The sequence below is a fragment of the Hippocampus comes genome, unplaced genomic scaffold (genome assembly GCF_001891065.2).
Source record: "Hippocampus comes isolate QL1 unplaced genomic scaffold, H_comes_QL1_v1.1 scaffold151, whole genome shotgun sequence".
Classification (NCBI taxonomy): Eukaryota; Metazoa; Chordata; class Actinopteri; order Syngnathiformes; family Syngnathidae; genus Hippocampus; species Hippocampus comes.
The window spans coordinates 317,118-335,991 of record NW_017805591.1 but is presented as its reverse complement, the minus strand read 5'-3'; the positions used below and the strand labels follow the sequence as shown (position 1 = coordinate 335,991).

Genomic DNA, 18,874 nt, shown 5'->3' with positions numbered 1-18,874 from the left:
TGGGTGCTCGTCAATTGCAGGGCACACACAGACAAACAACAGGGTGTCCAAAGTCCTGTCCGCGGGCTATTTGAAGCCAACTTTTCGCTGTCATGTACTAAATATAACATTTGGGGAGGGGCACAGTGAGAAGTGTGTGTGGATGCCCGACTAAATTTTGAAAAGGTGCAAAATGCACCATATCTCATGAGTGCAAGTGGACCAAAATGTTATGGGTAATGTCACAAGATTTCATAAACAACAAAACCACTGGCTTTGGATGTCACGTTTGATGAGTACAATCAGGTAGAGAAAGTCGCTGGCTGATTGGCTGCCGACTCGGCGTGGGCGAGGCTTGACGAGAGCGGCTGCTTTTTGCAGGGAGTCTCCAGTTTGTGCAAAAGCGCAGCTGAACAGCAGCAAGAGAGAAGGAGGAGGCGGAGGGAGGAGGACAGCGTCGTAAAGTTTGAGGCTGCGCTGAGGAAACGCGCCTGGAATCAGGTTCGTAAAATATTTGTGTTCCGATTAAAAGGCTTGCCTGGGAGGGAAAAAAAACAGCAACAGCAAACAAACAACAACAACAACAAAAATCCAGACTCCTGATCGACCTTAAAGTGACTGCAGTCTGACGTAGCTTTAAAGCAAAGTTGCATTGACTGCCATTCTGATGTTTGTCCAGCTCAGTGTGCCATAGAATTTTGCTGACTGTCTGTCGAACCTCTGTTTTGAAGTTCGGCGTTGTAATATATAATATACCATTATATACATTAAGTTAAACATGGTGTATAATGTGCCATAGAATTTTGCTGACTGTCTGTCGAACCTCTGTTTTAAGTACGGCGTTGTAATATATAATATACTATGATATACATTAAGTTAAACATGGTGTATTATGTAATATAATCAACCAGTGTTTCCCAGCCTTTCCTGAGCCACGGCACGTTAGTAAGGGGGGAAGAAAAATCACACGGCGCACCACCAAACAAAAATGGCCCCCCCCCCAAAAAAGTTTCTACATAGGTTAATTTTAGTCTGCCCCTTCCACCATCTATTTTCCATCGTTCCTCCTGCCACTGTGCGTAGCTGTCATAGATAAGTGAGCGAATTGACATTTTTTACAGATTAAGTAAAATGTGATACTTTTCTCTCTTGCAAATAATGTGTTGCAACACATGGTATTAGGAAATAGTATCGACGCATGTTTGAAACAATACAGATTCATTTAAATTGATATTTATCAAATGAACACTTGACCTGCAAATCAACCAGAATGCATTTAACCACGTGCTTTCTTGGATTTATTTGCAGCCGTATGGCCACATCTTGCACCACCAGCGTGCTATGCAATCGCAATGACGCTGCTTGTGTGGAATTCCCATTTAGTCAGGAACAAGACACCTTGAGGTTATTGAATAACCCTGCCGGGTAGACTTATTTATTATTTCGCGGGATGCTCTGTTGTGGCTCATTAGATTTGTACAAAGTACATGTGCATAATCAGCCATCCATTTGCATGAATCTTCATTTCAAAATTGTCACTCAGAAAAGTAAATCTCATTTTCCCATCATGATGTAATCTCAGTTTTGCAAATTGATGCTGGACAGAAGAGGGGCCCAAGATGTCCTGTTGAATCGCAGACGTTTTGTTAAGTGAAATGAGTGATGGGTGTGTTTCTGGTACTTTTCAGGTGAATGATATATTGGCGATATGAGCATTAGTTTGCATTTTCATGTGTTGATATTACTTTTGTTGCTTGGATCCCAGGTTTAAATCTAATCAAGGTCTCCTATGTGGCCCAATGTTTGTAACCACAGGCTGTGCATTGGTCGGATTTTCGAGGAAACCTCCCTCAGTCATGGTTACAAAACTGAATGCACACACCCACCCTGGCATCTGTGTCACAGGCCACAATATTAGGTACACTTGCTCGGCTTTGCTCAGACACTGTCAGACAGGTATTCATTTAACAATGAATTCGTTATTGTGGCTCTCGTTCTGCACTGAAGTGGATGGAGGGATGCATGTCATTATTTCGACATCCCGGGTATTTCAAAAGTGACTTTGCGCTTATATTTGTCTTTGCAGACATGTTTCAATATATAATGCATGTGCCGCCTGTTTTCTGTATTGAAATATGCCTGAGCAACTGTATTTCTAGAAAAAATGTTTAAAAACAATTACAAGGGCGTAGTGGTTTTCCAAACACTTTAAAGGTTTGATCAGTTATTTATAAATAGTACATTGATGAATTGAGTAGAATTGAAATTTCTGTAATTCCTGTAAATGCCTTTTCAAAGTGTTTTTACCCCTCCCACACACTTTAAACAAAGTTAAACTTGGGAAAATATATTTAAACCTTTGAAAAAACGCTTTTGGAAGCATTCCTTCATACCTTCATACCTGTTCTCACTCACACGATTGTACAGTTTGCCAAATGAGAGGTCAAGCGTGCTCATTTCAAGCTGTTTATTTGTCACTCCGAGTTGACTCTAAAACTGAAAAATGAAATACAGTGGTACTTCTACTGATGAAATTAATTGGTTCTCGAAGGAATTTCTTAACTAGAAACATTTGTAAGTAGAGACCTGTTTTCCATATAAATGCCGTAATCCGTTCCAAGGCCCCCCTCCACCCCCCAAAAAAAATTAGACATAAGTGTTTTCTAAAGCATAAATATGCATTATAATATGTAACAAATGCATGTTACAATTATATTATTGCACAATAAATGAGAGTTGTGCATAATGTAAAAAAAAAATAGAGTAAAGAATAATAATGGTCATTTAACTTTTAACTGCGTCCTCATCGTTTTTTGCCCTCTTTTGTTCATGGTCTCTCTCCGAAGTATTTTTGCCTGGCGTTTTGAACTGATCCAAGGACATTTGCTTTTGTCAGCTTTTAACAATCCTACGAAAATGTCCAAGGCAAACAGCAGCAGAGTGAGCGATCGCCCGACTGGTGAACACTTTTTCTGGGTGATTCACATTTACGCAAAACTATCGGAACGCCTCATGGCCCAAGGGGCGAATGATGAGGACGCTGCTTAGACACATTCGGTCGAGGTCCCTCTTAACCAATGGCATGCCAGGAAGATGCTAGGTAATAGCCAATGGAAGAGCAGCTATAAAAGTATGTTGCGTTCAGGAAACTCGGAGTTGCGATGAGCAGCCCATACTGTATTGTTACCTTTTGGATCTTGAAATTTCTTTCGTAACAAGAGGCAATATTTTCCTGTTGAGGCGTTTCGTAACTTGAAAAATTCGTATGAAGAGACGTTCGTAAGTAGAGGTACCACTGTACAGAAATTAAATATGGAAACACCAACATTTTCAACCAAACCATATGGTTTTGGCTAACGAAAAGTCTGCTTACTTAATGCTAATACATATATGGAAACATAATAGCCCGGGTAACAGAATGTAGCATTTACCAAAACACACAACAGAGCATACAGCCAAACTCGTAGGCATATATTGTTTGTGCTTTGTGGGAACAACAGCTACTGCTGGAGCTCAGTTAGTTTTGGGACCTTTTCTTCCTCTTTTTCCTCTCCTTCTTGCTTTGAATTATGCTGCATCATTTCCAGTCGACCTCAGTGCTGCTCGCTTTGGCACACTGTGATAACTACGAAGTACACTGAGGGCGTATAACTCTATATTCTGACCTGTATGTATACTGTCAAAAAAACATTCAAATGATCTTTTGAAAATCTGCAGCACAACGGTGCCATGAATGATCACCATGTTAAAGTGGGGGAACAGTGCAATAAAAATGAGAGAAGTCGTGACTTCGTATGAGCCCAGTGTATGTCCCCGCTAAGTGTCGGGAGGGGGGGGGTTCACATGTGGAAAATGATTCCTGATCCAAGCCTTTCGGCAACCTACATGCTGTAGTCCCTGACCACTTTGCTTCCATGTGCACTCTCAGTTTACCGTTGTCGATAAATAGACAACAACGGCGGCGAGGTAATGCTGATCTCCAGGAAGCCCCTGCCAGTGTCGTTCCGTAATGACCTGTAACTGGAGCGGAGTGACCGAAGAAAATAAAAACCCTGTGGTGGGTTTGCCTCGCAAACACCTCCTGAGGTTTACCAGGAGGATGTGCAATGTAACAAAAAGCACATTAGTGAATCAGCGCACACACTGTGCCAGTCTGTCTGTGTTATTAGCTGCCATATCTGCTATCATTTATTCTTCATCGCCCGCCATGGCGGCGTCTTTATGACACTGTCAGGCCTCTCTTAAAGACACCAAATTGTCTTTGCCTCCTTGTTTTGACAGCCGTAATTTAAATGCTATAATACGCTTCAGTTCGAAAATGACTTTTTCAAGTGGCTATGTGGGGAAAATGACCTGCGTGTCGATATATTTTTTGATATCGCAGTTTATTGCCCCTGAAATAATAGCAATGTCACAGTGAGTGTGATTCAATTTGGTTGTATGTAATGTGACTCTCTAGCACACAAGGTCATAAACAACCCATTTGGTGTCATTTAAAGACACCCCCCGCCACCTATCCAGACACCCACCCTTCATGCTTAGCTCCCAGGGAGAGTCTATTAACTGGAAATCCTGTGGTAAAAAAAAAAAAAAAGAAAAAGTGAGGACATGTGTCAATGAAAAGTGCTGATGATCCACAAAAGAAAAGTGTGCAGATAATCTTTCCCATTTTTTGCAGCCCAGATGTGTTTGGCCTCTTCTGGTGCGCAAGGCTTTCCGACCCACGGCCCCCATTCTTCGCTACGCCGTAAACTCAATAATGTAATCAGCTGCACAGATGGCCTTCACTTCAGCAAGGTGATGTGTCCGTGTCTTTGTTATGTCTTTTCTAGTGCCTTTAAGCGCTACCTCCGAGACCACTTGGTGGCTTCTTTTGTCATGAGCGATCAGGTTAGTCAGCAGGGTCTCGCTGAGCTTTATGGTTCGAATTTGCATTTTATCACCCAAGTGCATGACACGGACTAGCCTATACCTGACATCATAGGGTGGATTTACATTGCCATTGTTAAGTACAGAATTTGTACCTATAAGCCAGCGTCTCCCAAATGTGCTGTCATGTGTCGTGTAAGGCTTGTCATGTTATCATTCCTGCTCTTGGGAGTCGAATGTATCCCATTCGTTTCTATGTTACTTTGAACCCTTCTTTTTTTATTTTAGATTTGATGAATTTAATGTTTTGATAATCCCACACCTTGTTTATATCGTTTTCTTCTTTTGAAAGGAAATTCCTCCAGGGGAATTATTCCTGTTCCTGTCTTGGCTCCCTGCTTCTTTGCACTTGGGTCCTCCCTTTGCCTCCACACTCCACCACGCAAACAAACAAGTGTGACAGAAGGCAAACATATTATTCAGATAAGATTAGATTGGCTGGCGACCAGCAGGGTGTACCCCAGCAACCACCCCAAGTGAGCTGGAATAGGCTTCAGCACACCTGTGACTGTCGTGAGGATAAATGGTACAGAAAATGGATGGAAAAAAATGGAAACATCTCACAGCATCCAGCAAACGAAAAATGCCACGACAAAGTAGAAATCGTGTGACATCTGGGTTTGATTAAGGGTTTCTAATATTAAATTTTTTACAGGTAGTTATGCAAGGAACCTTGCATAACCCGTGGAATGTTAATCCACGGGTTGCAGAGAAATCGATTTCCCAATTTATTGGTCCATTTACCTCTAATGTACCATATACCGTATAAACCGTCTGTAACACATTCTGCCTTTTTTTTCGTCATTTTGATTTACTGGACGTGTGAAATGATGCATCATTTCATTCCCTCACCCAAAGAGAATTGATGAGAGAACCATTAAGGAATCTGATCAATAAGCAGTATCAATGGTATCGGAATCACTTCCCACCCCTTTTTTTTGTCAGACACACTGCAACATCTTGTTGAGAGTCTTCCTCGGTGAATGGAAGCAGTTAGAACTGCATCGTGAGGAACAACTACTCCCGTGTTGATATGATCTCTCCAGCCTCTGCGGTGTGTGCCCTCTTGTTGAAACCCCAAAACATTGTTCTACTTCCTGTCTAATCATCCGCATCTTTGAGACGCCTGCAGCAAAAACCGTCTCGCTCCTTTCCTGCTGACTCTTTGCCCTGCCAGCTTGATGCTTCTTGAGCGTTGCGTTGTGTGGGTAGCGCATGTAATATATATGGCTTTCGTCGTGGGCCGGAATGACGGGTTGGCACCGTCTCCGTTCTGTCCCGGTGGATTTGACAGACGGTCGGCCTGATGGAAAGGAAGTGCTGTTTTCAGACTTTAAGAGTGCTGACATGTCCATATTGCAGTGCTTCTCATCTTCCTTAAGTCTTCTGTTTCTTTGCCTCTCCTCCTTGCTTGTTCTCTCCATTCGACCTCCAGATGTATCTGACTGATGCCATGCGACCTCCCGAGCTCCCCAGGTAGCTGCGAAATGAAGGGGTGAATCACAGCTATTAGTATTCTCCTTAACGCCTTTTCTCCTTCCTCTTATCTGCTTCTATATCCGTCCATTTTGACCTTTATCCACTTTTCAACTCCTTTAATTCAACTTTTATCAGTCAGCGCACTGTTGTGTTTCTCGTAATATTTTTCCTCCAATTACTGAAGAAATTATTTTCCATGAAAGGTGCGATAACAATAGCTTTTAAATCCAATGCACAATGCATTATTTTTTTCATTGTTGACAATTCTTAATGATTGTGTGGTCCGAAAATACAGAAAAATAGTCGTCACCCAGCGTTCAACTCGTGCAGACGTTAGACCTTAAAGATCGTTCATATTTTGTTCCGAATATCAGTATACGCTCCCTCATCACGCCTGTAACATTGACTGGCATGAACATTTAAAAAAAAAAACGTAATGTGTCACGTTGCAGGTTGAAAACAACAAAAATACTTGGTAGTCGGTTGCTATGTATGGTTTACAACACGCCGTAGGCACGGCGTTCTACTGCCTTAAGCTCCGGTGGCGTAACGTGTTACTGTTTACTCACGGGCAGTGGAAGCTAGCTGATGCTTCCAATGTTAGCTTGAAAGCTAACAGATTGAGGCTAACACCGGTCGCTGCGATTCATATCATCGGAGCAAGGGGAGTGACAACAGTGAAGCTTCATTCAAGCAGATTATGTCCAATAATGTTCAGACAACAACCTTGTGCAAACAACAACGTTATTCATAATAAGATAACAAATACCAACTGCAAGGTGTCGTTACTGTAACAAAACCTCGAATATGCCAAATGGCCACAGTTCGTTTAAGTCGAGCTAATGTTGAGTGATATTTTTAAGCATTGTTTTTTATTTTGGTCCTTGAAAATATATCTTCACATGAAAATGGTTAGTAGCTCAAATAGGTTTGGGGCCTGCTGTTTTTGTTGTAAAATTTTTGTGTACATGTCTGCGTGTACAGTACACTGAAAGAAATGGCGCGTTGAGTTTACTCAAGTTTATTTTGTTAAGTGGCTGCATCCAATAGAATCATATTGATTTAGATACATTTTTTAATTACATGTATAGTCTTCTACCAATGTAATGCGCATTGTTGGAATGTGACTACAGTACTAATATTTTAATTATCTTGTGATATAATTTTTCTTTGAAGCTTTAATATTAATTTGTGCAATTACAATTTTAATAAGAAAAATAAAAACATGAAACTTCAGATAAATTGTTCAGGAAATGAATTTGTATAGATTCGAAGCTCTGGGCCTTTGTCCGCTTGACCTGCTTGCTACCAGTTGTGGACCCGTCCGACTCATTGTATGAATATTTCATGTGTCGGATTTGTGAATTAAATATATGATGTAAGTGGAGGTGATTGGGCTGATGTTGATTAACTCTGACTGGAGGGATTGAGGGCTTTGGGGACTAGGGGGGTTGGAGAGGGTGATAAGGGCAATTTTGTAAAGGGACGCAAGTGACAACAGTGCGTGGTGTTGAGGGGGACTGATGGAACTGATGGTCAGATATGACGCACATGATTGAGGTGTGCTGCAAATACTGGTGGGCAAGAGTGATAGAGCGGGCGTGTGGGCGCTCTAGATTTCTCAATAAATTTCAGGGGTTGTGAGGTGTGTGTTAGACACATCGTTAAAATCAGACTCACATGGCTCCATGGGAAGAGAAAAAAACCAAAACCTTTTTTTTAATCAGATTTTCGATGACCTTAGAAATGTAATAATTTAACATCATTCTGTTGTTAATGCTTTCAGCCTCTCACCTGGTTACCAAATTGAAGAGACACTGCACTGCAGGTTTTACATCGTGGAAAACTACTATTGCACTGTAATGGACATATTCTTGAATTAATACCTCGAAACTCCAAATTATTATTATTTTTTAACACCAGGATATCTAATATATTTCTGGTGGTGCAGTTGTATCTAATGTTACGGATTATCCCATGATTATTGACCGATGACCAGCTCAAACTCTATCTAAAGACGTCAGATTTAAGCTGAGCCATACTGGTGCTCCATGCTGTCAGGGACAGTGACACAAACAACCAGAGGAGATGACACGACGGGCCTGAGGCGACGTCCGGGAATCTGATCCTGTTTGACGTCTTTGGAGAAAGGAGTGAGCGTGCCCACACACACACACACACACACACACACACACACACACACACACACACACACACACACACACACACACACACACACACGACACTAACTTCTTCGTCCGGCTTATGTATTTAAATCATTCTTATTTAAGGAGAGTGCGTCAGAAATGTGCAAAACAAACTCTGATGTGGAATCTTGAGAACTGTGAATACTAAAGTGGAAGTAACCTTGAAAGCTTTAAAATTGCTGATAGAGGAACTGGACTTCATGTTCTTTTTGAGCTGTGGCTAAAATGATAGATGGTGGGGCCGGTTCCCAGATGGAATTGCTTGCTGTTGTTGAGAATCACAAAGAGCTCGTTCTTTTCCCCTTGCTCCTTCATCTGTGTACACTTCCATTTGTCTTGCCCTCAATATCCCTCGCTCATTTGTCTACTTTGCCACAATGTCAAGTTTCTCTGTGGACTGATTGGAACGCTTTCCAACAGCAGAGGACCACTTTTCCTGTTTTGCAGTCGCCATTTATCACCCTGATGAGGGCAAAGTGTTGAGGCACTACATATTATTTTGACATAACCCCATATAGGGCACGCATCGATATAGAGTGGAAGCCATAAGCTCAAACACAATTTGTTCAGATGTCACATTTTTCTCAATGGGAATCATGGAAATTCAAGAAATTTGCCTCAAAATTGCAACCTTTGCTTACTGCTTTGAATGTGAGGGTGCTCAGGTGGCCTGAAACCTGATGTACAGGTTTGGATTTCTTCATTTTCTATTTCCCTTTATATAGCGTCTTGAGGCTGGCTCAAAAGCAAGCAAACTTTGAGTTATTCCTTTGTTGCTGTTCTGGGCTCTCTCCAAATGAGAGGTCATTTTGTGTGACATCACGCATGAGCAAGTCTAAGTTTTGGGGCTACTTTAGACATTTACCAGAAGTCGTGGGTGAATTCCGAATAATACGCCTTCTGAAAAAGTAACTTTCGAGCAGCATTTCTGAATACAAATGTTTCATTGTTATTATTATCTTTCTTTACTGTTTGGCTGGATGAAATCACATTGATGTACTGCATTATTGGGGGTGTGGCATTTCCATTTTGACCGAATTTGGTTCCTTTACTAAATAGATTCCCTTCATATAGGCATCTAAGAAAAATAAGGCTATTAAGAAAAAGGGGATTAAATTAAAAACAAAATCAATTTCAATGTCCTCACTGACGGTTCACTTGCTCTGCAGGTATTGTGGGTACAAGTCTCACTCAGTGATTGTGAGTGGGAATGGTTGTCTGTCTCGATGGTGTAGTTTGCCTTTCACTGTGATGGCTCCAGCTCCTGCAGCCCTCAACAGGAAATGTGGTCTTGAAAATGGACGGATGGATAATTTAATGTCTAAATCGGGGATGGACAGCGTAAATGCTGGAGGGGCGGGGCCACAAGTTTTCCTCAGCGATACTGTGGGCGACCTCAGACCTCCTATATAAATGAATGACATAAATGATGATCCAACGGTTTGATGAATCAAAAAAATAACCACATATTGTGGGGGTTTTTTCCCAGTGCAAAAGGCTGTCGTGCATAAGACTTGCCATTTAAGGATGACACAAAACTGCTAAACATCAAACCAACATTAAGATGATTTATTTGCTTTACAAAAATTAACTTAGGTACAATACTTCTTCTGTATGTCATTCCAAATCCAACCCCAAAAATATTTAGCGTAATCACATATAAGACCAAATGTAAGTGCAAATAAGCCATGTCTGCCATCTAGTGGGGAATAGTGACAATCCAACTTAAAACTATACAGCGGAACATTACTACTTGCGATACCAGGCCATACCTCCAATAACCAAAATCCGAGTATATTTGACAGCCATTGAAATACATTGGAAATATTTTTTTTAAATCCCAAAGCTTTTGTGATAAACATCCGATGTATATTCTTCACACAAAATGGGTATTTGCTTCCCCCATAACTAAAACAAAAATAAACACAACAACAAAAAATTTAAAAAAAAAAAGTAATTACCGGTAAGTAAATGTCTTAGGCCCTCCTGGTGTATTGATCGTACTAATTGATCATTATTTTAAATTATAAATTGTCTAGACGCTCATAATTTCATTTTCTCAACAGTAAATTTTATCTCTCTAGTCCTCCATGAAAGCAGACTGATCTAATCAACATGAAATGTTTGCTTTTACTTTGGAAAAGAGTGCTCACCCTTTTTGCCCTGACATGTTATGAACCAAACCGGTAAGTGAATCATGTTTTCAATAAGGGGATGGAAATGAAATCATTGTATCCAATCCATCGATTATTTGACAGATTAATGGATTATTAAAATCGCCGTTTCTTATAGCCCTACCTGAATGCGTGCCATATGAAGGGTTAATTCAAAGTGCGCTGCCTTTTCTGTGGTAACATTTAGTTTTAAAAGGTCAGCAGTCTTGAGTGCTCCTCATTTGCATGCGCACGGGCTGAAAGAACATTTCGCTCACTCTCCGTGCGTCTGTTTGTCTTTCTACGGGCATCTCGCACTCATGCACTCCTTCCGCTGCTTGTCCAAGCGCAACCTACGGCTGTGAGGAGAAAGACAATCGAGTATTTAATTGTCGAACTTTATCATCCTTATTGTAGCTAGCGCCTGTCTGCCGGGCGAATTACGACGCATGAGGAGACGTCTGGTGGTGAGCTAAGAGTGCAAAGAGAAATGACTCCACAGACACTTTGTCTCTCTCTCTCTCTCAGTGGCTAAAAATACCTCCAAGGCTAGATTGTGCTTCTCCATTGTATATACTTGCAGGTTAATTTCTCAACCTCGGATTTTTTTTGCCCCGTATTTTTGCTTCTTTTGTGTCCAAGGTGACCTACTTGCCAACATGTTCATTCGCAGCACTCCACAGGTGGCAGGTCCCTTAGGTGGTGAATGAACTCAAGGACTCATGAATAGTCACATCAAGTCAATATCAATGACACGTTCCTGTCAAGCAGTCAGTTTGGATACATTGGTGACTGCGCTATGGACAGTGGCAGTGTGTTCAAAAATTTAACACAAAGCAATGATTCGTGTTGAAAAATATTTGTATATGCCGCCCACTACTTTTGTTCTGTGACCGTGCTTAGCTCAAATCGTTTTCCCCCATTGAAATGAATGGAATGCTATTAATCTGTTCCAGGCCCTCCTCCCAAAAACAACAAATGTGTTGCTAATGTGTTTTTAACATAACACTCTGATATTCTACTAACATATAGTAATAATGCCATCAAACACAATGTAAAGAACGATACAATTTGTGCGGCATGATTTAATTAATCGCGTCTGTTTCTGGTGCGTGCAGCCAATATACTGTATTACAGTTATGCAGACACAAAGGAAGAATTTCGCACCCAATGTGTCTCAGTAAGCTGCAATAAATTAGGCTTTAAACCCTACTTGACATTTCACATGGCATATTCTGATATCATTCTTTGACTGATGGGCCAGTGACTGGATTCTTGAACAGAATGAATTCTGCCTCGCAATACGGTAATCATATGAAATGGACAGAAAGAAAAATCCAAGGTAATCCAAACCAACAGGTCACAGTTGACTTCCGAGGTGACTTCGAGAATGGCACACAAATTTAAATTGATTGGGGTGAAACTTAAACTGTCTCTCAAAGTGTCTACAATTGAATAAATGTCAGAACAATGTCTTTGGTCAGTTCGCCCAACCCTGGTGGAGGATGAAGTTTATAAAAATAGCAAATAAAATGAGATACCCCTTTGAGACCCACCCCCCAAAAATCTGAGTGCAATTATTCATCAATATTTTTTCATCAAATGATATTTTAATCAATGTATTTATATTACATAGCTCCATATACAGTGAAATGTGTTGCTTTTTCAGGTGGACTCTAATTGTCTCAATAGAACTTGACAGGTCGGAGATGCATTTATTTTTTTTTCTTTTTGTGGACATAGATTTGGTTCAAAATAAATATGTGTGGCACATGGCGATTGAAGCCAAATTTATTCAGTTTATTTGCATAAATTCATATAGATTGTTATTTATTTTGATCCATCAAAAAGATCGAACTTTGTAGCGCTTGACTGAACAAACTCAACTCAACTCAACTCAAATGTAGATGTAGAGCACTTTCAAACAGCCATCACTGCACACAAGGTATGGTGAGAAAAACATATACAACAAAAACTCACATTCATATCTAAAAGGCATTTTGGGGGAATTGGGGCACCCTGAGAAAAGCCCCCACAAGCCTCGGGAGAACATGGGAACACCAAACAAGAAAGCTGCTGCCATTTTCTGCTCTACTGTGTTTTTGTTTTTGTTTCAGCACCAGCGGGAGTCTTGGGCGTGTCCCTTCAGCGGTGCACCTGTATCTCGTCATGCACTCAAGCTTCTTTGTATTTAAGGACTCTGACTCCTGCTTCTCTTTGTTGGATTATTTGACGTTGATTGCTGTTCTTGTCCAAATGCCGTTTTCTAGACCTCGTGCCCTCGCTTGTAGTCGCTTTTGCCTTGCCTTCTTGCCTTTGGTTTTGTAAATTCTTTTCTTATTCAAGCAAGTCTTGACTAGTTTTATGTTTGTGTGTTTGGATTTGTGCACCTGTCATTTCATTTTGTGGACTTTTGGTTTTCAATTTTCCCTTGCCGGTTGCAAGCGCTTTTTGTTCTCCTTTGATTGACCTGGCTTTTTGTCGCCAACGATTTCTGTTACTATTTCGTCGATCTCTCGCTTTTCGACCAATACCTTTTTGTTATCATCATTTATCTGACTCTGTGTTTTTGGGATCCACTTATCAACCCGGTCTTTGTTCACACACTGTCAGCTGGGACCGAGAAACAAATCCCAAATCTCAGCTGTGAGGCAGACGTGAAAAGCACAGCCACAATTACATACCGCTGTTAAATGAAAACCTCTCACGGATGCAGGTGTACCTAATGGAATGACTTGCAGATGAGTTGCCAAGCAGTATATCAATTAGGGATTCAGTGTCTTGCTCAAGGACACTCCAGCACTGGACATTCTGACAAACTTCTGTTTACAAGACAGCCACCAAACGTTCGCCATCATCGTAATAATATCCTTCAAAAGGACTTCCAAGGTTTTGACCTATTTTGGGCTATTTGTTACTCAGCCGCAGACACACACACACACACACACACACACATTGGATCTTTCCATCCTGCATTGACAAAGACGGACAGATGGGTTAGTGGCAAATAAAAAGCATTTCCCCTTTTCCCGTTGCTGCTAATCAATCACCGTAGCAACGTGGGCTCTGCCCATCCGTCACCTCCTCTATTCATCTTCATAAATTCATTGTTCGTCATCAACAAACCTGCGTGGGTGTTACGTGTCTCCAGTGATTTGAAACTCAGTCGGTCACAGGAGATGAGTGATTTTAGATTATTAATGAGCCTCCACTTTGTCCCCTCCCGTCACCCTTTGAGATGAATGAGAGCATCCAATGAGTGGCCGTGTAACCGTGCACTGACAAATGAGGGTTGATGTAATCCCATCCCGGTGACCGTAGCCACTATTCATTACAGCTAATCTGACCATCATCAGCTTCATGACAAGATATGTGTGCAAAGATGGCTAACGTCGCTGTCACTTATTACTTATTAAGGGTACTAATGATAGCAAAGCGGTGGGAGGATGACATGAACAAGGTGTGACTTAATGTCGTCCTTATGTTGTTCGTTACAAGCAATTGAATGTATGACAGTTGGCCCCGCTCCACTATGGCCATCAAGGCTTCTTGTCGGAACTCTCTCGGCTTACGGATACGACAAGAATAAGTGGACGACCTTGTCTGAGCTCAGAACATGAGCGTGTTTATGTCAGCTTAGTATTTGGATGCGGAGAAAGGGTTCCGGGTCCTCGATGGTCTCGCACCAGGGTGGGAAGACCTTTGAGGCTTACCACGCTATTTGATGCTTAAAAACAGATGCATTCCCCAGGTCACTTGTAGATGAAAATACATGTTTAATTGCTCATTAAAACACGAATGAGACTGGTCAGCAGTTTAATAGTTTCATTTATATCTAAAAATTGTAATCGGAGATGGCTTGGGTGATTTGAAGTTCTTTGGCAATACGTGTGAATAATTTTGGCTACTTTTTGTTCAAATTTGAATGTAAGATGAGAAATAATGTTCATGTTTTAATGTTTTTTTTTCCACAGTGGTGCCTCATCTACATTGTGTCATTCATCATCTTCTGTCAAAAAAAAACATTCCGGTTGAATAACAGTAACTAAGTCCAAATTTGTATCTGTGGCACATAATGGATGGACAAAAAATCTGGAAAAATGGGCTAGAAACTGTAAACTTAAAAAAAATATAGCATTTAAATATCCCATTAATTTTGAGTTTTCTAACCGGCGTTTCCAACTTTTCTTTCAGGTGTCGATGCAATCGGAGCTGCAGTAAATCATCCGCTGCTGACGTCATGTCTGCAGGGGACGTCATCTTGAGCAGATTCTAATACTCAACTCTCGCTTTATGAATGAAGTTCACACATTTTACAGACTCACACTGACCATTTTCTACCTCTTGTTGCTTCACCATTAGTCTTTTTTTTTCCCATGTGCGTGTGTGTACGTGTGTTTGGCGCTCATCTCTAAGGGAAATGGTGAGAAGAACTTCTGTGGACCCTTGACGCCTCTGACCCACTTATCACTCTTTCTCTCGGTAGACAGTGGGATGACTTTTTAGAACATACCATTTGCTCTTTTTGCATTGATTCATCCACTGAACAAGGCTGTTGAAAAACCTCTTCGGTATTGGTGAACTGACGTCCACGCACCCAACTGCTCCTGTTTCTTAATTGGCTCTACCTCTTCGGTATTGGTGAACTGACGTCCACGCACCGCGCTACCCAACTGCTCCTGTTTCTTAATTGGCTCCGTATCAGTTCCCAGAACATTGACCTTGGCTTGTCGCGTCTTCCTGTCTTCCCTGATTATCGCCCTCAAAATATTATCGCCTGAGGCTTTGCAATTTCCCTCATAAATAGTCTGCAGTAATATAAGACTGTGGCTCGTTGTCACATCAGATTAGGAACACCGTTGTCACTTGAACCGGCCTCCATTTCACAATAGCTCGATTAAAAGCCCAATCTTTGGTTTAAACTCCAAACAAGATTTAGAAAAGCCTCCAATCAGTTGCCCATGAACACCTTCCCTTCCTTCAGCTCGCCTCCCCCCAACACACCAACCATCCAGTCGGTGTGCAAACCCTGCCTCCGGGCCCCGTGGAGGATGAGCGATGGGTCCACGCTCGACTACGAGTTGCTGCTGTCCCCGGCCGGCTCTTCCCTCCCCGGCGGCGCTGGCGGCGGCGGCGGCAGCGGCAGCCCTCCGCTGGCCTTGGTCGGGGTGGATGCCGAGCAGCGCACGGCTTTGGCCTTCGTGGGCCTCCTCATGCTCTTCCTGGTCTTCCTGCTGGTCAGGTGCTTCAGGATCCTGCTGGACCCCTACAGTCGCATGCCCGCATCATCCTGGACTGACCACAAGGAGGGGCTGGAAAGGGGTCAGTTTGATTATGCCTTGGTGTAAGGAGGGGTTGAAGAAGGGTAACGATGCACACGGATACAATCTTTCAGAGCTTTGAAATGAAATCCAAATGTGGACAATGAATCGGATTGTGAACAGACTCAAGGAGTTTATTTATTTATTTTTTGCTAATACGTTGGTGTAAAATCCTAGTTTGGGTGACGTGCGTTAATGTAAATATGAGGCATACCATGACCGCACTCATACCGACCAGCAGGACCACAAAAAGCCAAAATAATGAAGCTGCCTTAATCTGACCTGTTGTACAAGCTTGACAGCACAGCACAGCATCATGTGAGCAAAATATAAATACATTCATCAATTTTCATCATTACCCATATTGATTTGAGGCAGGGTTTTTCAAATGGGGGACATTGAGAGAATATAAAACAGCTAAATGGAACTATAGTCTAATATATATTTATATTTAACAAATTGCATTGATTATATTGCACTGAGACACCAGACACGATTTCCATTTCTGGTTTTATGCCAGTTCTGGTTCCATGATTTTTACCATTACTGGTTTGTGGTGGCAACACCTACGGGCCCTGTTTCCATCTGCAAGCGCACATGCGCTCGGCAACAAAACTGGTGCATCTTCATTTTCGTTCCGGGGCAAGTCTAGTTTGGGCATTTGGAAGCCCATGCTGTACCTCTCTCGGTATTCCGGCAGGCTAAGGACGTTTTCTATTGCACGATTATGATTCAATCCCGGCTCCGGCCTTCCTGTGTGGAGTTTGCATGTTCTCCCCGGGCCTGCGTGGGTTTTCTCCGGGTACTCCGGTTTCCTCCCACGTTCCAAAAACATGCATGGCAGGTTGATGAAACACTCTAGATTGTCCCTAGGTGTGAATGTGAGCACAAATGGTTGTTGTGTGCCCTGCGATTGGCTGGCAACCAGTTCAGGGTGTCCCCTGCCTACTGCCCGAAAACAGGGTGGGTTAGGCTCCAGCACGGCCGCGACCCTCGTGAAGATTAACAGATTAGAAAATGGGTGGATGGATATTGCGACTATCAGATCTTTTCCTCTTGGAAGATTTAGGCACGTGCCGAAAATGGATAGATGGAATTCAGCTGTGTTCACTCCCACAACAGTGCCACGCCCATTTCTAACCGTGTCAGTCTACAAATAAAACAAAAAAAAAACTGCACCCTGGGTCACTTTGCTCTAGACTTGCGCTGGACACGAAAATAGTGAAAAATGCAAAACACACTTGTGAAGTTAAACCTGCTCGAAACGTCCGTGTGTGTGGGTGTGTGCTTCACGCACACAATAAAAGACAATTCAATGTGGACTTTGATACGTGGGATACAATATGTTTCAAGAAAAATTCGATTCGTTTTGATTCAGTGTAGTGTGGCTGCAGCTTTTGTCATGTTTATTTACAAGTAACAACATCTCTAAAGCCCCAAATATTCAATTTAATCAAAGTCAAAGAAAGAAAAAAAAATCATCAGCAATATCAAACCCATTTATACCTGGTGTACATCGCTCATCAAATTCGATTCGATCCATATTTCCAGACACTGAGTGAGATGTGATTCAAGGACAGTATAGTTTAAAATGTAACAATTCGACTCCATTCGGTTTGATGAAAATTGATTTTCTGATTCAAATAAATTTTAGTTCCACCCCTAATTTACACACACACGCTTTTCTTCCTCAAGCTGCTTCCCCGACATTTTGAAAGCTGCTGATGTAAGGTTTACATTTGGACAGCTGACATCAGGCTAACACACAGACAAGAATGGCGACTTTCCACTCAAGCAGAAGGCCCTTTAATTAATCACGGCTGTTACAAAGCATCCATTAGTTTATGTGCTCATCAAGGATTGCTAACATTTTTTTTGTGCCGATTGCATTTGTAGACGTTGATTCTTGAGAAGCACTGCAACTCTTGATGCTTTACAAGCCACAGCAGGTAGTTTGTGTCTCCTTCAATTCTTGTCAGTGTCGTGTGTTTTGTGTCTATAACTTGAGAAGCCATATTGATCCTATATACACACATTTATATATGTAGACATAATATCTTACTACTGCAAGTACAGTTTATGTTGATTGTTGTTTTTTTTTCTTTGCCTGACATGTGCAGTGATGAAGCAAAAGCAACCTTTAGGTAAAATATTGCTTTATTTTTCTAATCTTGACTCAAGTTTGGGAGTCTCCTTTTTGCTATCTTCCCGTCCTTCCCGATTACGTAAAACTGCACTGTCAATTTTGAAAGTAGTGACTCAGCCGTGTCTTTGAGGGAGGCAAAGCTGATTGCTTTTCTTTGTCTTTCTGTTTTGTAATGATATATTTTTCAAACTTTTTTGCTTTGGTTTTGATACACTGGGTATGATCAGTCAAAAATAAAAATATCTATATCTATATATGTATATTTCCTCTTCAGTTGTGTATGTGATGTTTATTTATCCCACAATTGCAATCAAAAGCATATGTGCATTTTAGATATGTATGTACATAAAGCAAAACTGGCGTCATCGATTGGGTAAGAGGCGGTGTACACACTGGGCTGGTTGCGAGTCATCTGTAGCAGGGGTCCCCAACCGCCGGCCGCGGACCGGTACCGGTCCGCAGGGCATTTGGTACCGGGCCGCACAGAAAGAACTTGCCTAAATTCCGTTTTATTTATTTCGGAATACGAAAGATGTTTTATTTTGAAAAATCCGTCTGTGTCACACTTGACTCACGTCAAGCTACGCTTATTTGGCACGTGACCGATTACGCTAAAAACAAAACGCTGGAGCTAGCAAAATGAGAAAAAAAAAACTGCTG

At 41.6% G+C, this 18,874-nt stretch overlaps 1 protein-coding gene and 1 long non-coding RNA gene across 2 annotated transcripts; both read left to right on the top strand.

Moving 5' to 3' along the window:
- The first annotated feature begins 369 nt into the window (after positions 1-369).
- On the top strand, positions 370-15,358 carry LOC109522029 (uncharacterized). Its single transcript, XR_002169486.1, has 3 exons — positions 370-480; positions 4,658-4,776; positions 14,942-15,358. It is a non-coding gene; the product is annotated as an uncharacterized LOC109522029 (long non-coding RNA).
- Positions 15,359-15,379: 21 nt separating this feature from the next.
- LOC109522026 (cortexin-1-like) lies at positions 15,380-16,881 on the top strand. Its single transcript, XM_019880207.1, has one exon. It carries the CDS (start codon positions 15,709-15,711, stop codon positions 16,093-16,095), a length of 387 nt encoding a protein of 128 aa, XP_019735766.1. The 5' UTR covers positions 15,380-15,708; the 3' UTR covers positions 16,096-16,881.
- Positions 16,882-18,874: the final 1,993 nt, after the last annotated feature.

Coding starts and splice junctions, on each gene's coding strand:
- LOC109522026 (XM_019880207.1), top strand. CDS start 15,709: ATGAACACCTTCCCTTCCTTCAGCTCGCCTCCCCCCAACACACCAACC.